The following is a 21,152-nucleotide window of genomic DNA, read 5'->3' as shown; positions in this document are numbered from 1 at the left end:
TTGTGCTCTTGTTCGTGTTTACTTGGGAGAATGTTAGACAGAGAACTGATAATTTTGGAGGTACAAAAGTCCCCATGCCTTTACGACACCGTAATGTCAATGCGAGTTTTTCTTCCTCAGGAATACATTCCCGCAGCCGTGTGTCTTTTTTGCTGGTAGCATTTTTCAACATACAGAAAAACATTTCAAATGAGGTCACGGACATTCTGTAATACTAAATATATATATCTGGGTTGTCTTAGTTTATTGTGTAGGAGCACAAATTGTCCATTTGATGACCTGTCACTTAATACAGAATGGATCGAATGTTTTCTTTGACGCTGACGACGACGAAGAACAACCAAGCACATAACACAACAACGGAATTATTATTTAAAAATGGAATGCCTTCCATATGAAGAGCAATGGCGATGTTTTGCTGCTCACAATATACAACCAAAACCAAACCCCATTGCACTACAGCCCTTGAAGTGCCTTGGCCTGCCAAGAGACCGCTGCTCAGCCCGAAGGCCTGCAGATTACGAGGTGTCGTGTGGTCAACACGACGAATCCCCTCGGCCGTTATTCTTGGCTTTCTAGACCGGGGCCGCTATCTCACCGTCAGATAGCTCCTCAATTCTAATCACGTAGGCTGACTGGACCTCGAACCAGCCCTCAGGTCCAGGTAAAAATCCCTGACCTGGCCGGGAATCGAACCCGGGGCCTCCAGGTAAGAGGCAGGCACGCTACTCCTACACCACAGGGCCGGCATGAAAGTATACAACACACTAATATAATCACGCCGTACAAACACGCAAGTGTGGCCACCCCCCCCCCCTCGCAGGTCGTCCACCTGCGTGAAAAACACGCAGTCCCGCTGCGGGAAAACACGCAAGTGTGTCCGTAGCCTTAGGCGGTACCTGTATAAGGTAATCGCCTACTGTAGGGAACCGCGCCGCGCCGCGCGGAACAAGCTTGTGGAACATTCCACGGGCCATTTTCCGAGACTTCGCCCATACAGCACACCTCACCGCGCCGCCTCTCTCCAGTTGGGGAAGTGCAGCTCACACAGAAATATGAGTTCCAGTTCCGAGGAGGACGTATTATTTGCGGTTGCGATATTTGCAAATGAGGAAGAAGAAAAACGCGAAAGAAAAGTTTGGGTCCACAACATTTATGAGAAAAGGGAAACGTACGGAGAGTTTCACCATTTATTTCCTGATCTACTAAAGGACCGAAGTAAATTTTCCCACTGCTTTCGTATGTCCCAAGAAAAATTCTATGAACTATTGAACCTAGTTAAGCCGTGTGTACCGAGTTCGACAGCTGCAGTCGCTTAAGTGCGGCCAGTATCTAGTGTTCGGCAGATAGTAGGTTCGAACCCCACTGTCGGCAGCCCTGAAAATGATTTTCCGTGGTTTCCCATTTTCACACCAGGCAAATGCTGGGGCTGTACCTTAATTAAGGCCACGGCCGCTTCCTTCCCACTCCTAGCCCTTTCCTGTCCCATCGTCGCCATAAGACCTATCTGTGTCGGTGCGACGTGAAGCAACTAGCAAATAAAAAAGCCGTGTGTAGAGCGAGAAAATAATATCACCTTTCGCCGAGAAAGGCGTACAGTGCACAATACCACTAACCGCGTGAAGGTACGAGCGTGCTGGCACTAGTCGAGGACTCACGAAGACTGCCGAAACGCCACGAAACCACATTCTTTCCGTTATTGCTTCCTTCTACCCTCGCCCATACAAGCGCGCCGAAAGGAAAAAGTTCCGTTCCAGAAACCTGGGGGCTTCTGGTGCGGAAATTCCACAAGCTTGTTCCGCGTGGCGCGGCGCGGCTCCCTGCAGTGGGCGTTAAGCCATTTCATTTCACAAGAAGCAGACCACGGAAATTTCTTCTCGGCTGCGCTGCGCGGCGCGGCGCGGTGTAGTGGGCGATTACCTTAAGAGTGGGTAGAGCATGCTGTTAGATGTTTCCCACCGTTTCGTCAGTAGCGCTCACGATGTCGGAGCAAGAGGTCCACCCCTCCACTGCGCAACGCATACTTCTAAAATTTCTTGCTCGTGAAGGAGTTACAGCGGCGAAAATTTGCCAGAGATTGACTGCACAGTTCGGTGACCAAACATCGTCAAGGACGCATGCGTTTGCCTGGCATAAACAATTCAAGGATGGACGAGAACGTGTGGAAAATCAGCAACACGATCGCCGTCCTCGGACCAGCTTTACAGACGAAAATATTCGTGCGGTTAAATACATTATTGCTGATTGAATTTTTTGCATGAGCGACACACAGCCAATGCTGCTTACTACTGCGAGCTGTTGAACAAGGCGAGGGTTGCATATCGCCTCAAAAGACGAGACCAACCGATTCCCTTACTGCAGTTCTAACTGTCTTCAAGCTAAAGAAAATGCACTGGACTACACTTGATCATCCTCCTTACAGCCCGGACTTATCGCGCTGCGATTTCCATTTGTTCGGTCCGCTTAAAGAAGCTCTGGGAGGGCAACGATTTGAGGATGACCAGAGTGTGGAAGACTTCGTGCGCAACTGGCTGGTGACACGACCCTGTTCTTTTTACATTGAGGGCATCAAAAAGCTGCCCACACGCTGGGACAAATGCATTTCCAAAAACAGGAAACTAGGTGGAAAAATAAATTGTAATTGCCTTGTGTTCTTCATTAAGTGAATTTAAATAAAAAATTAAATTCCGTTTATATTTGATCCCCCCTCGTATAATACCTGTTCTGATTCCATTCGAATGCCGTATAAACCTGGAAAGTGTAGCTTTTATTCATAAGATATATTAATAATGAATGTATAATTTCCAATTCCTTTACTGATAGGAATTTTGAGTGGCAGACAGGCTTATATACTAGTATATTATACACTAATAAAATGCTTGGTTACGTTTTAGTTTTCTTCTTCTTCTGGAGAATGAAGTGTTTTTTTCTTGAACACTGCGCATTAAAATAATAAGATGTTCAGTTTAATTGGACGCTTATGTGTAGAATTTATTGCTATTGTTTTGAGTTCTAGTGAAGCAGGTTGGATTCTGTTGAGGAGGAGAAACTCCCCTATACCTTGGTTGAAGTGTGATAAAGTGCGTTGTTTGTATTATCTGAGAATAATAAATGTATTATTAGGAGTCTTCCTGCTGGTCCCGTTGGCTCTTTTTACACGTGAACTACCTGCTAACACGCACATTTCTTATCGATAGATTAATACAACGCACTTTACCAAACTTAGGCCAAGTTATAGAGGAGTTCGCCAGCTCAATAGAATCCAAGCTCCTCCATCAGAACTCAGATTCGTCAGGCCCAAAGTAGAATACGCAAGCGTTATATGGAATCCAGCAAACAAAATATATATTACACAGATCGAAAAAATCCAAAAGAGATATTTAAAATACTTACATTTCATAAAACCGGTAATTATCCACACATAGCATACAAAGAACTTCTCCTAAATTTTGAAATTGAAAGCTTGGAACTGAGGAGACAGAAGGATGACATGAAGTTTCCATACAAAACTGTAAACTCTATTATTGACAACCCTGACTTTTATGCCCCGCTTTAATGCGAGGACAAATGTAAATTTTCATAATAAAAAAGTCAGAACAATCGCTCACAAAAATTCCCCACTCTACAGGCTATGCAATGTCTACAACAGTGCAGTTCAGCAAAATAATTCTTTAGACTTCTGTGTACCTCTAGGCCTGTTTTTACAACAATTCACAATCACTGTGAAAACTATGCAATGCTTATTTGAACCAAAAAATGTATTATAAACATTCTACATTAAGCCTTATCCCATAAATGTAATTATAAGTGTTAGAACTAGAAAAAAAAGAATAGTTTAGATATGAAATTACGACTTTTTTCCTCTTTCATGTAAAGATTAAATTAGATTAGATGTGGAATACTGTTCCTTTCTCATTGTAAATATAATATTAGAATAGTTTAGGTATTGGGTTATTAGACTAGTTTGGATACGAAATTATGTTTTATCTACTTGTTTCTTGTAAGGATTAGATATGTAATATTATTTATTTCTCAACGTAAATATAATATTAGAATAGTTTAGATATTATGATATTAGACTGATTGAAACATTAAAAAAACACGTGTAAACATTTGCCACTGTAATTGGGATTAGAAATTCTGTAGTGCGCAGTAAATAAATAAATAAATAAATAACTTCTACATTATTATCATCCAATTAAATTGAACATCTTATCATATTACCGCGCAGTGATAAAGAAAATAACACTTCCTAGTTAGAAGTTAACATATAATCAAGCATTTTAACAGTGTGTAATATACTTTTTAAAGGATTTTAAAGTTCTTACAATGCATTTTTGAATTACTTTCACATATCCCAAATTGCTTCAATGCATTTTAATTGTCTGTGTCTTTTTGTATCCATTTTTAGCTGAAGATGTCTCGCATGTGAGGTGAAACCTGTCCTAAAATAGACGTTAAGCTAAGTGTTAATTGCATGTAACTGTAGAATAATAATAATAAAGTACTGAAAGGGGAAAACTACCTCTAAATAATAGTTGAATCTAAGTCAATACGGATCACCACAATGTATAGTGCTATTAAAACAATGTGCGTGTTCTGACAGCTCTCAGCGTGGTAGTAGGAGGTGGCAGTTACTATGGCAACCAGTACACGCCTCCCGTTTCAGCCAATCCCAGCTCGGCATGCACTCTCCCATTTCCTACCCCCGCTGTCTTAAAGCTTCGAGAGGCGGTCGGTCCGAGTTCCACGTTGCCAATATAGTATACCGTAGCACATGTGGCTGGGCTAACAATGTCTACTTTGAGTGATATCATTGTCTGTATAGTGTGTTTTTTAAATCAACTAAATATTATAGTGCTATTGTGTTCGTGTTAATAAGTGTATCGTTATCGAGGCTGGCATTCTAGTGTAGTGTAAATTATAGTATTGTGTAATTTTAACACCGTCTCATTTACTGAACTCAAAATGTTGCAACCCGTTCAGAGCGCCGCTAAACGACAACGAGGGCGACCTAGAATTCATTCACCTAGAAAAAAGGCAAGCGTAATGGGGAGGCATGGCTTCGCTATTTGTGGTCAAGCTCGCGATATGGTATGTGCCTTACGCTATTTGTGGTCAAGCTCGCGATATGGTATGTGCCTTACGGGAATATTTTGAGGCTGAAGGGAAAAATGGAGGCCCAGTGATAGACGTTAACAAAGTTGTAGAAAGAACAGCAGCAACTTTAAAATTTCTGAAGCTACAGTAATTAGAAGTAGTATAATGGGACAGTTCGGGCGCCTCCTCCTCCTCCCGCGGCGCGGGAAATTTGAATTTTGGCGGGAGATTTGAATTTTGGCGGGAGATTTGAATTTGTAAACAAAGCCACGTGCTTTTTGACAGCTGTCATCGACAACAACGCATCGCTAACCTCACTGCTGCCATCTTGACGGGCCTAAACCTCAGTAGTGCCAACTTAACCTAACTAGCATGAGGTAAACAAAGCCACGTGCTTTTTGACAGCCACGTGCTTTTTGACAGACAACAACGCATCGCTAACCTCAGTACTGCCATCTTGACGGGCCTAAACCTCAGTAGTGCCAACTTAACCTAACTAGCGCGAGGTAAACAAAGCCACGTGCTTTTTGACAGCCACGTGCTTTTTTGACAGCTGTCACTTAACCTAACTAGTGCGAGGTAAACAAAGCCACGTGTTTTTCGACAGCCACGTGCTTTTTGACAGACAACAACGCATCGCTAACCTCAGTACTGCCATCTTGACGGGCCTAAACCTTAGTGGTACCAACTTAACCTAACTAGCGCGTGGTAAACAAAGCCACGTGCTTTTTGACAGCTGTCATCCGCCATCTTTAAACACTGTGCTGCCCTCTTTAGATGTAAAATTCGTCACCTGTCATCGGCAGTGCTGCCATCTTGACGGGCCTAAACCTTAGTGCTACCAACTTAACCTCACTAGCGTGAGATAAACAAATCCACGTGCAGCTGTCATCCGCCATCTTTAATCACAGTGCTGCCCTCTTTGTGGTGGCGGATAATTTGAAAAATGCTTTTTGATAGCAGCCATCTTTGAGCACCGTGCTGCCCTCTATGTGGTGGCGGTAAATTCCACGTGCTTTACAAACCTATATGCTTTTCTGACAGCTGTCATCCGCCATCTTTAATCACAGTGCTGCCCGGTGGCGGCAAATTCCACGTGCTCTTGTTTGGAAACAAAGCCATGTGCAGCTGTCATCCGCCATCTTTATTCACCGTGCTGCCCTCTTTAGCTACTTACCTTTGACAGCTGTCATCCGCCATCTTTAATCCAGAGAGAACAGTGCTGCCCGGTGGTGGCAAATTCCACGTGCTTTACAAACCTATATGCTTTTCTGACAGCTGTCATCCGCCATCTTTAATCCAGAGAGAACAGTGCTGCAATCTATGTGGCGGCGGTAAATTCCACGTGCTCTTGTTTGGAAACAAAGCTATGTGCTTTTTTGACAAAAAATTCTGCTCTCGAGATACTTACCGAACTAGATGATACTATACTTACGAATCTGCTCATCGCCTTCTTTCTTGCTTTTCTTCTTTGAGTAATAAACAAAAACTCTATCTTGCAAATAAGGAGCGGGAGGAAGGTAATACCTAACCTAAAATAAAAGAATATCCTAATTCTACATTATTTATTTACATCTTGTATGTACAAGTTTTATCTCGAATCATTTTACCCTAGTGATGTTTGCGTACTTCTCGATGCAATTCTTGAATGTACAAGTTTAAACTTGCCGTACTACGCTCTCAGCGTACCTCTCCCTACAATATGTACAGTGAAATGTGATGTAAGACAGCGTAACGTAAGTACACACCTCTAGCATAATGTTTACATCTGCTTTATGTAAAGTAGTACCTATCAATACTACTATGCCCCCAGGCTAGCGTGTTGGTAGAATTTGGAATGACAAACCGTTTACAATCAACATTATTAAGGGCTACCTTACTAATTAAATGAGTGTACAACTGGTGCTTCTTGCTTCTAATGACAGACATTTGCTTATGCAAAACAGATGGATTACTTTTAATGCAATTGTTATAGTTTTCAAAACTTAGCTGATTCTGAACGACATTCTTTTTAACCCCCTTCAATCTCTTTATTTGTAATTCATTCAAGAGTTTTATGCAATATGACTTGGATTTAGTACCTACAAATGAATCGATAATATTCCCAGCACATTCATCTTTCATTTTACCTAGAACCTTTTTGTTCACTAGCGGTAGATGATATTGATTATTTGCAGGATAGTTACTTGTATCAAACCTACCCAAGTCCGGCTTTATATCATTGTAATAGTCATCAGTTTTGATTTGATAAATAAACGAATCGGTATCTGTGTAGAGCAATTGCGCATTATGCGCGTACTTCTTCATCATATAATCGTAATGGAATTCATAAATGAATGTTTTAGCCAATTCAAGTACTGCAAAGCCGACGTAGGTAGGTTTGTCATACTTAACCTTAACACGATTCATCTGTATAATAACTAAATTCTCATGTATGATGGTGCAGCTGTGGAAATTTGGTTTACTTATTAAATAGTTAGCACCATACCTTTTCTTAATATTATCCCAGTTTGTAATCAGTTTTACATCAACGCGTTTGTCAACATTTTCCATAGTCTTACCAAACACACTGTTATTCATGAGCTTGTAGAAATCTTTTTCAAACTCGTTAACCGCATTCGTTCTTAAATTATTGTTCAGATCGATATATGGCTTTAGCCACGGTGACTGATTAAATTCTAGTACGCGATGAATTTTGGATAACTTCAAACCATGCTGCAAACACTGTTTTAAATTTCGGTAATGAATGATATACTTAGATTTATCGCACAAATTAGCAATGAGCATTTTCGTCGTTGATGCGATGTACGGGGGCTTCATATTTTCAGGGCAGAACGGTAGGTCATTATGAGAAGTGTGTAACTCTTTAGGATACTGTAAGTCAACTTCGAGGAAATAGCCTTTATCAGCTTCATCACCTAGGGCGTGTAGCTGTAAAGCATCAATTTCGCACTGCGTCAGCCAGCGGAAACCACTCACCGGTAGACGCTGACTCATCGCCCACCCATACTGATTATTAGCATCGAGGTAAACGATATACCGAGATTCCTGACTAGAATCGAAACTCGGCATGTACTTATTATTCGCCTTCGAATACCGCCCGCTGCATTGACTTAGACCACCTCGAATAGATGATTTTATAAAGTGCACCATATCAATATCAGTTAGCAGTTCCAAATTCACCTGCGTGTGTTTTAACATCGCGTCCCAACTTAACCCAGGCGCAGTAAAATACTGACATGGGTCAAGGCTGTAGGTTTTCTTGCAAACACAGCGAAAATTTTCAAAAACATCAGCTAACAAAAGTACATCTGTCTTTAAATATAAATCGGAGTATTCACCCAGCGTTTGAATGTGGAACTGCTCCCAGATATGTTGTGCATGTAAATAGTCATCATCACTAATATCTGCTGAATTCAGCGAGCTGTAAAAGGATTGTTTCGATGGTAAGGCACGTTCTTCGAGGCGGTCTAAGCAGTCGAGATATTCATAACAAAAAACACCCTTACGCCGAAGTAAATTAAACTGCGCTTCTTCGAGAAAAACGCGTCGAATTTCCGTAAATTGTTCAGGCTGTAAATGACTAGAAAGTTTATCGAGGCTACTCGCCATAAAGCGAAACGAGTCAAGGAATCTCAGTTTTATAGAATGCTCAGCATCTACTTTTACAGACTTTGCAAACGCAATGTACCGCTCTTTATTCTGAGGGATTATATCTACTTTTTCATCTGAAGCTCCAAATTGTGAAATGATGAAATGAGAGTCGTAACCAGATAAGTTATGAAAAATTACAGGGATAAATTTAGGAACTCTATACTTAAGATTACGGCTATAATGAGCGGCACATCTGTAGAAACCAGTTAAATGATCATGATCAAAAACTTTAGGGTCATTTTCGGAAAATTCCCCATCACAAATGCTACACTTTGTAGCACGTTCATGATCATTTAACTGAATTTCGGTGAGTGGCTTCATAGGAATATTACTATTCAGAATACGACCGAGACGAACTGCATCACTTTCAAGTCTTTCTAAAAATACTTTAGCAGCATCATGTCCTCGATACAGCTCTAACTTGTTAAGTGTACTATCGTAACTACACTTGATGTAATACGCGAAGCTATACGGGACATGCATGTGCGTAGTATTAGTGAAAGAGTTGTCAGGATTAGGTGAGCATGTGTTGCATGGCGTGAGGATGGCTTCAAAGTCTGCATAAATCACGAACGGTACCCACATCTGCTTGTGAAAATTTGTAAATTTTAAAACATTATTGCCTGTAGTAGGTATCTCTGTACGTACATGATTGCAGTCATTCTTGGAATGCTCCGTTAACTGATCTTCAGTTCTAAAATACTGCAAGCATCCATCACATAGCCACTTCTTACCATCATGTTTTGACAACTGACTGCTAACAAGTCTACTCAGATTTTTAATCCAGCAAAAGTGGCTTTTCATACTGTTGTCAATATAGAGTAAATTAACATGAGTACTCTTCTTATGACATGTATAATACAGAGGACCTACTACAGACTTTTTCTCTACACCATACACATTAATGCTAATGTTATTTAGTTCCTCAAAGCGCTTAATATCTTTTAACTGTACAGGAAATTCTATACTATCGAAATTTAGCTGCGTTGAATAGTGTGGATACGATGATGTTCTATTCGCTACATTCCGTTTCACAGGATTTAAAGCTGACATCACCGCCCATGCAAAACATGCTTCGTCATTGTTTTGGATGTTTACAACAGCTTCTTTTCGCTGAATCCATGTCGGCAGCTCGATGTACGATGAACCTCGCATGGGATTGTACTTATTGATGTTAACTTCTAGATACATTATTTCAACTAAAGCCCACCCTGATTCCTTTTCCTGAAATTCCTCGCTCTTAGTTGAAATAATGTTAGAGACATCCCTAAGTACATCACCAAAATTAGTCGACTCACTTATGACAAAATTCTTCGTATTAAATGATTTAATGTCCGTTATTTCGGATTCATCCGTACTTTTAATGTACAAGGCGAAAAGTTCAAAATTAACTTTAAATAAACTATGATTGGACAAAGATTTAGCAAGAAGCTGTTGTACATCCGGTTGAACGCAATTTAAACAGTTTGAAGTGCTCTGAAACTTTTGACTGGTGCGAATTCGGTAACTAGCAATCCTACTTTTAAATGCTGTATTAATTTCCTCGATGTTTGCGTTACTACCACTTCTACACGCATTATTTTTATGCGCATTACTCCGTAAGTGTCCCTGAAAATGCGAAGATGGTACATCAGTGTTACAGTGCTCGCAGTGAATAGTTTGAAGTTCATTTTTCCTAGGTTTTTTACTACTAGTACTTTCTACAGCTACATCAGTAGCTGCACGCTTTTTCCCTACTACTACCTGAGGGCAAGTAGATATTTGATGTACCTCTGCTAAGTGAGCCTCGTATCGCTCTACGTTAGCGAAATACACACTACAAACTTTACATAAAGCAGATGTTATGCTAGGGTGTTTTGATTTCATATGGCGCATGAAGTTATCACGCCTTGTAAACGTTACATTACATTCCTCGCAGCAGGGGAACATCTGAAAAGAGAACGACCGATAGAGATTAGGTGAAAGTTGCGGAAGAAACCAAGTTTCAACGTATAGAGGTTGGACATGGCTGTGAGTTTGAAATTATAAGATTAACCTCTTCTATAGCATGAGGATTGAAGAGAACGACTAAAGTTACGATGTTTTAGAAGAAACCAAGTTTCAGCCTGTTGAGGTTAGACATAGCTATGTGCGTGTTTGAAATTATAAATTTAACCTCGTCTATAGCATGAGGATTGAAGAGAACGACTATTTATCAATAGACTAAAGTTACGATGTTCGGAAGAAACCAAGTTTCAATGTATAGAGGTCGGACATTGCTGTGAGTTTGAGATTATAAGATTAACCTCGTCTATAGCATGAGGATTGAAGAGAACAACTATTTATGATTAGCTTAAAGTTAATATGTTCGGAAGAAACCAAGTTTCAGCCTGTTGAGGTCGGACATTGCTGTGAGTTTGAAATTATAAGATTAACCTCTTCTATGACATGCAGATTAAAGAAAATAACTATTTATCAATAGACTAAAGTTACGATGTTTTAGAAGAAACCAAGTTTCAGCCTGATGAAGTCAGACATAGCTAAGTGTGCGTGTTTGAAATTAATAAATTAACCTTGTCTATAGCATGAGGATTGAAGAGAACAACTATTTATGATTAGCTTAAAGTTACGATGTTCGGAAGAAACCAAGTTTCAACCTGTTGAGGGCAGACATAGCTATGTGTGCGTGTTTGAAATTATAAAATTAACCTCGTCTATAGCATGAGGATTGAAGAGAACAACTATTTATGATTAGCTTAAAGTTGCGATGTTTTAGAAGAAACCAAGTTTCAGCCTGTTGAGAACAGACATAGCTATGTGTGCGTGTTTGAAATTATAAGATTAACTTCGTCTATAGCATGAGGATTGAAGAGAACAACTATTTATGATTAGCTTAAAGTTACGATGTTCGGAAGAAACCAAGTTTCAGCCTGTTGAGGACAGACATAGCTATGTGTGCGTGTTTGAAATTATAAGATTAACCTCGTCTATAGCATCAGGATTGAAGAGAACGACTATTTATCAATACTCTAAAGTTAAGATGTTTTAGAAGAAACCAAGTTTCAGCCTGTTGAGGTCAGACATTGCTGTAAGTTTGAAATTATAAAATTAACCTCGTCTATAGTATGAGGATTGAAGAGAACAACTATTTATGATTAGCTTAAAGTTACGATGTTCGGAAGAAACCAAGTTTCGGCCTGTTGAGGACAGACATAGCTATGTGTGTGTTTGAAATTATAAAATTAACCTCGTCTATAGCATGAAGATTGAACAGAACGACTATTTATCAATAGACTAAAGTTACGATGTTTTAGAAGAAACCAAGTTTCAACCTGTTGAGGGCAGACATAGCTATGTGTGCGTGTTTGAAATTATAAATTTAACCTCGTCTATAGCATGAGGATTAAAGAAAATGACTATTTATCAATAGACCAAAGTTACGATGTTTTAGAAGAAACCAAGTTTCAACGAATAGAGGTCAGACATTGCTGTGAGTTTGAAATTATAAGATTAACCTCTTCTATGACATGCAGATTAAAGAAAATAACTAATTGTCAATAGACTAAAGTTACGATGTTTTAGAAGAAACCAAGTTTCAGCCTGCTGAGGTCAGACATAGCTATGTGTGTGTTTGAAATTATAAAATTAACCTCGTCTATAGCATGAGGATTGAAGAGAACGACTAAAGTTACGATGTTTTAGAAGAAACCAAGTTTCAGCCTGCTGAGGTCAGACATAGCTATGTGCGTGTTTGAAATTATAAATTTAACCTCTTCTATAGCATAAGGATTGAAGAGAACAACTATTTATCAATAGACTAAAGTTGCAATGTTCGGAAGAAACCAAGTTTCAACCTACTGAGGTCGGACATTGCTGTGAGTTTGAAATTATAAGATTAACCTCTTCTATGACATGCAGATTAAAAAATAACTATTTGTCAATAGACTAAAGTTACGATGTTTTAGAAGAAACCAAGTTTCAGCCTGCTGAGGTCAGACATAGCTATGTGTGTGTTTGAAATTATAAAATTAACCTCTCTATAGCATGAGGATTGAAGAGAACGACTAAAGTTACGATGTTTTAGAAGAAACCAAGTTTCAGCCTGCTGAGGTCAGACATAGCTATGTGCGTGTTTGAAATTATAAATTTAACCTCGTCTATAGCATGAGGATTAAAGAAAATGACTATTTATCAATAGACTAAAGTTACGATGTTTTAGAAGAAACCAAGTTTCAACGAATAGAGGTCAGACATACCTTAAAATCTTCGCGCTGCAAACTGTTACTCGGATGAATAAAATGCGTGCGTTCAAGCCTGAAACTCGAATGATAATATTCTGGTCGTACCTAAAAGAAAAGAACAAACATATATGAATGTAGTGTAGGGTGTATCAGCTAGCCTAGTTATCTTTACAACTCAAAGTTCGAAAACATACCTTAAAAATGAATGTGCTGCAGACTGTTACTCGGATAAATAAAATGCGTACGTTCAAGTCTGAAACTCGAATGATAATATTCTGGTCGAATCTAAAAAGAAAAGAGCAAACATATATGAATGTAGTGTAGGGTGTATCAGCTAGCCTAGTTATCTTTACAACTCAAAGTTCGAAAACATACCTTTAAAAAAATGCACGTGCTACAGACTGTTACTCAGATGAATAAAATGCGTACTTTCGAACGGTACCTAAAAAGAACAAACATATATGAATGTAGATGTCTAGCGTAGAAGTTGCTTTGCAAAAAGTAACTAACAGTTCTACCTTACCTTAAGATAAAGGCTGAAGAATAATATTCACAGCAGACGGGAGATGTGTGTGTACGTAATAAACGCATACAGAGAACTGTGAGCACTTCACGCAGACTGCAGCGAGTAAATATGCTGCTTGTTACCAAGCGGATGTGAAAATCGCTGACAACTGCAGTACAGTCGGAACGAAGTGTTTATGCAACAAGAGCTCTCCTGAAGTCCCGCAGGCTGATGTATTTAAGCCGGAATCGAACCTCCTCTTGATGTCGAGGTGTCAGAATTTAAGAGTTCTGCAGCGGATCGAGCCTTCGAAAGTTAGCGCGCGATCCTCGACTTCTCGACTTAAACGGGAGGGTACTAAGCTACATCCGCGGTATTCCTTACCTGTAGGCACTTAAAGGTATTGAGCTAAAACTACATTGAGCTAGATCACGTTATGACGATCGCGCAGGCTCCTCGCCTAGCATTTGCTATTTTTTACAGCCTCTAGTTCGAACCCGCTATCATCCGAAGTAGTGAGAATGATTGAAGAGTGTTGAGTGTGATTCATTTGTCGGATGGAGGCGTTAAGCTATGTGCAGGCTTCTTCGGTAGGAGAAGGCTATGTGCCGGTACCGGGACATCTAGTTATCGATTTAAAATCCTAGTCAGGAAGGGTAACCGGTCGTAAAACTATGGTGTATGATCTAAGAGGCGAGGTGTGCAAAAAAAAAGCCAGCATTAAGTAAGGGTTGTTGATGGGGGCGTTAAACCTTGTGCAGACTCCTTCGAAAATGATTTTGAGTACAAGACGTTGAGGGTGATTCATCTGTCGGATGGAGGCAATAAGCCTTGTGCAGGCTTCTTCGGTAGGAGTAGGCTATGTGCCGGTACCGGGATATCTAGTTATCGATTTAAAATCCTAGTCAGGAAGGGCAACCGGTCGTAAAACTATGGTGTATGATCTAAGAGGCGGGGTGTGCAAAAAGCCAGCAATAAGTAAGGGCTGTTGATAGGGGGTGTTAAACCTTGTGCTGACTCCTTCGAAAAATGATTTTGAGTACAAGACGTTGATGGTGATTCATCCGTCGGATGGAGGCAATAAGCCTTGTGCTGGCTTCTTCGGTAGGAGTAGGCTATGTGCCGGTACCGGTACATCTAGTTATAAAACCCGCTACAACAAATTTATCGCGTATACTGCGATTTCTCGCTGTATCACGAACTATTGTTTTACAGCCGGATGCCCTTCCTGACGCAAAACTAAGATTTTAAATCGCAAGAATTTGTTGAGTTGCCCTTCCTGACGCAGAACTGATAGTATCTAAGCTCTTATATCATACACTATTGTTTTCGACCGGTTGCCCTTCCTGACGTCAAAGAACTCGGATTAAGAATCTGTTTGACAACTTCTAACACGAGAATCGGGGTTTACAGCTAGATGCTCTTCTTAGATTTTAAATCGCTGTATCACGAACTATTGTTTTACAGCCGGATGCCCTTCCTGACGCAAAACTAAGATTTTAAATCGCAAGAATTTGTTTTAAGACTAGTTGCCCTTCCTGACGCAAAACTGGCAGTATCTAGCCTCTTACATCATACAGTATTGTTTTCGACCGGTTGCCCTTCCTGACGTCATACATAGGCTAAATGCTACACATTCCGTGGCAGAGCCGGGAATCGAACTCGGACCTCCGGGGGTAGCAGCTAATCACACTAACTACTACACCACAGAGGAGGATTATTTCAGTTTTACAGAACAAAATATTTTACAACCTTAATTGGTACTGTGTTGTAACCTCTCCGTACAATCATAATATGTTAGGAGCTTACATGGGCTGAATGCTACTCAGCTAAGAAGACGTTCGTGAGTTACAAGTCGCTTATCAGCACACCGTGTCTTCGTTCAAGGTTACACAAGCCGGAAGATACGTGTACAATTTCAGCTAACACATGCATTCCGCGGTTCGCTCAGAATGGCTGCGTCGATACAACTTCAAAGACTGTAGAACAAACCCATAGCCTACAGTTTAGTTTAGTATGCATGCCTCTCACCCGGTAGTCTCGGGTTCGATTCTCTTGGAGTTAAAATATGTTTTACAGAGTTTAAATCGCAAGAATTTGTTGAGTTGCCCTTCCTGACGTAAAACTAGCAGTATCTAGCCTCTTACATCATACTCTATGGTTTTCGGCCGGTTGCCCTTCCTGACGTCAAAGAACTAGGATTAAGAATCTGTTTTGTTTTACGATCGATTGCCCTTCCTGATGCAAAACTGGGAGTATCTAGCCTCTTACATCATACACTATTGTTTTCGACCGGTTGCCCTTCCTGACGTCAAAGAACTCGGATTAAGAATCTGTTTTACAACTTGAGAATCGGGGATTTACAGCTAGATGCTCTTCTTAGATTTTAAATCGCTGTATCACGAACTATTGTTTTACAGTCGGATGCCCTTCCTGACGCAAAACTAAGATTTTAAATCAGAAGAATTTGTTGAGTTGCCCTTCCTAACGCAAAACTAGTAGTATCTAGCCTCTTACATCATACGCTATTGTTTTCGACCGGTTGCCCTTCCTGACGTCATAGAACTCGGATTAAGAATCTGTTTTACAACTTGAGAATCGGGGTTTTACAGCTAGATGCACTTCTTAGATTTTAAATCGCTGTATCACGAACTATTGTTTTACAGCCGGATGCCCTTCCTGACTAAGATTTTAAATCGCAAGAATTTGTTGAGTTGCCCTTCCTAACGCAAAACTAGCAGTATCTAGCCTCATACATCATACACTATTGTTTTCAACCGGTTGCCCTTCCTGGCGTCAAAGAACTCGGATTAAGAATCTGTTTTACAACTTGAGAATCGGGGATTTACAGCTAGATGGTCTTTTTAGATTTTAAATCACTGTATCACGAACTATTGTTTTACAGCCGGATGCCCTTCCTGAGGCAAAACTAAGATTTTAAATCGTAAGAATTTGTTGAGTTGCCGTTCCTGACGCAAAACTGGCAGTATCTAGCCTCTTACATCATACACTATTGTTTTCGACCGGTTGCCCTTCCTGACGTCAAAGAACTCGGATTAAGAATCTGTTTTACAACTTGAGAATCGGTGATTTACAGCTTAAAGATGGCGGATGACAGCTGTCAGAAAAGCATATAGGTTTGTAAAGCACGTAGAATTTACCACCACCACATAGAGGGCAGCACGGTGATTAAAGATGGCGGTTGACAGCTGTCAAAAAAAAGCATGTTGATTTGTTTCCAAACAAGAGCACGTGGAATTTACCGCCGCCACATAGATTGCAGCACTGTTCTCTCTGGATTAAAGATGGCGGATGACAGCTGTCAGAAAAGCATATAGGTTTGTAAAGCACGTGGAATTTGCCACCACCGGGCAGCACTGTTCTCTCTGGATTAAAGATGGCGGATGACAGCTGTCAAAGGTAAGTAGCTAAAGAGGGCAGCACGGTGAATAAAGATGGCGGATGACAGCTGCACATGGCTTTGTTTCCAAACAAGAGCACGTGGAATTTGCCGCCACCGGGCAGCACTGTGATTAAAGATGGCGGATGACAGCTGTCAGAAAAGCATATAGGTTTGTAAAGCACGTGGAATTTACCGCCACCACATAGAGGGCAGCACGGTGCTCAAAGATGGCTGCTATCAAAAAGCATTTTTCAAATTATCCGCCACCACAAAGAGGGCAGCACTGTGATTAAAGATGGCGGATGACAGCTGCACGTGGATTTGTTTATCTCACGCTAGTGAGGTTAAGTTGGTAGCACTAAGGTTTAGGCCCGTCAAGATGGCAGCACTGCCGATGACAGGTGACGAATTTTACATCTAAAGAGGGCAGCACAGTGTTTAAAGATGGCGGATGACAGCTGTCAAAAAGCACGTGGCTTTGTTTACCACGCGCTAGTTAGGTTAAGTTGGTACCATTAAGGTTTAGGCCTGTCAAGGTGGCAGTACTGAGGTTAGCGATGCGTTGTTGTCTGTCAAAAAGCACGTGGCTGTCGAAAAACACGTGGCTTTGTTTACCTCGCACTAGTTAGGTTAAGTGACAGCTGTCAAAAAAGCACGTGGCTGTCAAAAAGCACGTGGCTTTGTTTACCTCGCGCTAGTTAGGTTAAGTTGGCACTACTGAGGTTTAGGCCCGTCAAGATGGCAGTACTGAGGTTAGCGATGCGTTGTTGTCTGTCAAAAAGCACGTGGCTGTCAAAAAGCACGTGGCTTTGTTTACCTCATGCTAGTTAGGTTAAGTTGGCACTACTGAGGTTTAGGCCCGTCAAGATGGCAGCAGTGAGGTTAGCGATGCGTTGTTGTCGATGACAGCTGTCAAAAGCACGTGGCTTTGTTTACAAATTCAAATCTCCCGCCAAAATTCAAATCTCCCGCCAAAATTCAAATTTCCCGCGCCGCGGGAGGAGGAGGAGGCGCCCGAACTGTCCCATTATACTACTATTAGAATAGGGAAAGAAAAAGAAAAGAAAGAAAAGGAGCCTTGGGGAGAAGGTGAAGGGGAAAGAGAGGGAGTGGGTGTATCTGGACCATCTCATAACAGGTTATTAACACCGGGCAAAACCCGACTCATTAAAGCCTATGAGGAAGGGGAATGAGGAGTTTGTCTTACGATATTTGAGCTAATAAAATTACTGCTGAGCCACCTTGGAATAATAGCAACGATATTTAACGTTTTTCTAACTCTTTCATGATCGCCGTTAATGGATATTATTTTCCGCAGAGCCTAGCGCAGAACGAGAGATGTTGACTGTGATGTAGTAACTCCTGCTGGATCATGTGGCAACACAGCGCTCCCACTCCTTTGTTCGGCGCCACGTGCTGCGAACTGTCAGAACACGCACATTGCTTTAATAGCACTATAATTCATAAACTGTCACTCTACCGTCTCGCAGAGTATGACGGAATGTTGAAATTGGCGTGCAAACAGCTTAGATGGCCTACACTTGGCAACTGAAGTCTTATAATTAATAAATACTAGTGTTTTAGTAATATTAATGATTTCTCCTTTTGATCCAAGGGAAAATAGATGCATGTCAAGCAGACTCCGGAGGCCCGATGATCATCGACCACACTCTCGTAGGATTGATAGCTTTTGGAGAAGGCTGTGCGCGGGCTAATCGTCCAGGAGTTTACATCAAGGTTGCATCATTTCGAGACTGGATCAAGGAGAAAACCGGAATATAACCATATCAGTATGTGCTCATTTGTCTCACTACGATCATTGTAACGAACACATTTACATGCAAATATATTGTTTTCGGTAGTAAATCTGTGAACTGTGAATGAAATGTATGAGGGCATTCAAAAACAAATGAGGCTGAGGCTATAAAATTAAAACCGCTGAAAGGATCGTCATGCAATTGTCTTCGCAAGAAGGTGCGGTCTTATATGAGCGCTGAGGTCCTGAACTCGCCGCTGGAGGGACATGGGTGCAGACCACGTGACGACAGAACGACCACGCGCACTCACACATTGATCGTCCATCGCACCCAGTCGTGCCGAAAAGAGTGAAATTTAGGCTTCAAAAGAAGAGCAAAAGGGTGTAGAGCGTTTCCTGACAGCAGAAGGAGTGAAGGGAACGAAAATTCATTGAAGAATGGCACAAATGTACGGAGAGCACTGCAGATCCGTTGCAAGGGTCAAGACATGGAACAAGCTATTCAGGGAAGGACGGATGTCGTTGGTTAATGATGCACGGTGTGGAACTCCACATCGCATCACCGATGCCGTTGTCCAGCAGGCGCATGCCCTCACTGTGCAAGACGGGCAAGTTACGGTAGCAGCCATTCTCGCAGAGGTCGGATTGAGCGTCGGAAGTGTTCGCGCCATCATTAAGGACAGATGGACATTTCGCTAGAAGTGCGCCCAATGGGTGACTCTCAGTATTCAGGAATCATGTCGAATGGACCTCTCTCTTTAACATCTGCTGCCAGGGAAGGGGATGAGTTCCTATCACGAGTGGTCGCTGGAGACAAGACATGGTGTCATCACTTCGAACCCGAGTGGAAACATGCTCGCCGCCACATAAAAAATCCAATGCGAGCTAAAGAAAGCTCTGAGAGGTAAACTCGGACGACGACGTCAAGCAGTACGTTCGGAATTGGTTCATAACGCAGCCCCGAAAATTTTACGAGACGGCCATTCGCCGCCTTTTGTCGCAGTGCCTCAACAGTGCTAGGCAATACTTTTGAAATAGCGGTACAGGTTTTCATTTTATAGCCTCGATCTTGTTTCTTTTTGAATGGCCCTTATATACAGGGTTATTCAGCTAGAACGTTACACGGAAATAACGTCGAAACCATTAATGATATCGGCATTCTGTTTTCATATTCGTAAATGATACCCAGCGGCTTGTAAAATAATGTGCTACTTATTGCCATGGTGTGATTAATAACCGAGGTATTCATACTATCTCCATATTTTAAAATGAAACGGCACGAATACATGCAGCTGGCCTAAAAGTCCAACTGCGTACAAGTTCAAATATGTAAGTATTTTCAAAATCGGACAGTTACTTTTTGAGATATCAATCAAAACCGCATTTGGGCTTTTGCGTGCCCCATCAGACAGCGTGCAGTCGGGCAAGGACGTATTGCCACGCAAGCTGTTTCCTGACATTGATTGCAGCTACAGAATGGATACCAGGCATGTACTGTAAATTATCGTACACATAATGTGATGTATTGTAACATACCCTGTATGACTGGCGAACACACAGCGGAGAAGGGAGATTAAAGTTTTTGTTTTGTTTTGAAATTCATGTGTAATAGGTTGCGCTCAGTTCAGCGTTTTTCCCCACGGGTGGGAATGGGGAGGATTTAGAAAAAACGTTGGCCATGGCTTATCTCAAAGGTACCAAAGTATTTATATTATTCCTTATAAAAACATCAACCCTCCCAGGGACGATTTCTCCGAGCATGCTACGCTTGCTGCGCAAGCGCAATATTTTTCTAAAGCAGGCGAGTTAAAAAAATTACAATGTGTACCGTATCTGTAATAGATCTGCATTATACAAATCGCATGTTGCATATATCTTGGCGAGTCCTGCGAGTCTTTCTCGTATCTTAGGAGCTTCGGCGGAGCTGTCGACAAAGCGAGAAATGTATGCGCGCGCAGATTTCTTCTCTCCAAGGCCGGTTGCATGCTGTCACGTTTGTAATGTGTAGTTGGAAGCTCTGGTCTGAGAGCTACAGATCTAGTGTGTTGTGTCAGTGAGTAGTGTACTGTAAGTTCCTGATCATCTATTCTGAATGATTTGACGTGCTGCAATGGGTTCCGAACCGTGCATTATTGACAGCTTGTTATCAAATCTATTTTCTCGGAGGACTATCCAAGAGAAAACAGACATTATTAAGAATGGTAGGCCCTGTCCGGCGCTGCTAGATTTAAAGACACAGCACAGGGAGAAAAACAGAGAATATGTACGTTCGTTCTCTGTATCTCAGCTATGTTGTCGATTGAAAAAGGATTGCTTGCAAAAATTAGATTACAGTCCTCTTTCTATGGTGAAGTTATTGATGGTTTTGTAAAGAGAAGTCGCAGAGTAGAGTTTGTTTTCAAGTAGGAAGATCTAATAAATAGTTGCAGTTTTTCTGTGTACATAGCTTGACGTTTACTTCTTTAAATTATATAATCACTGGCTTGTCATGATTTGTTAATAATTATAAAATGT

The 21,152-nt window shown here is 41.2% G+C and overlaps 1 protein-coding gene across 1 annotated transcript in view; it reads left to right on the top strand.

The window, feature by feature from the left end:
• LOC136885612 (trypsin-7) overlaps positions 1–18,703 on the top strand; it is an 84,459-nt gene extending 65,756 nt beyond the window's left edge. The window contains exon 6 of the mRNA XM_067158302.2: positions 18,498–18,703. Within this exon, the coding sequence (XP_067014403.1) occupies positions 18,498–18,664 (167 nt within the window). The 3' untranslated portion in view covers positions 18,665–18,703. The remainder of the gene's footprint in view (positions 1–18,497) is intronic.
• Positions 18,704–21,152: the final 2,449 nt, after the last annotated feature.

The sequence above is a fragment of the Anabrus simplex genome, chromosome 14, assembly GCF_040414725.1.
Source record: "Anabrus simplex isolate iqAnaSimp1 chromosome 14, ASM4041472v1, whole genome shotgun sequence".
Lineage (NCBI taxonomy): Eukaryota > Metazoa > Arthropoda > Insecta > Orthoptera > Tettigoniidae > Anabrus > Anabrus simplex.
The sequence above is the reverse complement of the archived record's forward strand: the minus strand, read 5'-3'. Positions and strand labels throughout refer to the sequence as shown.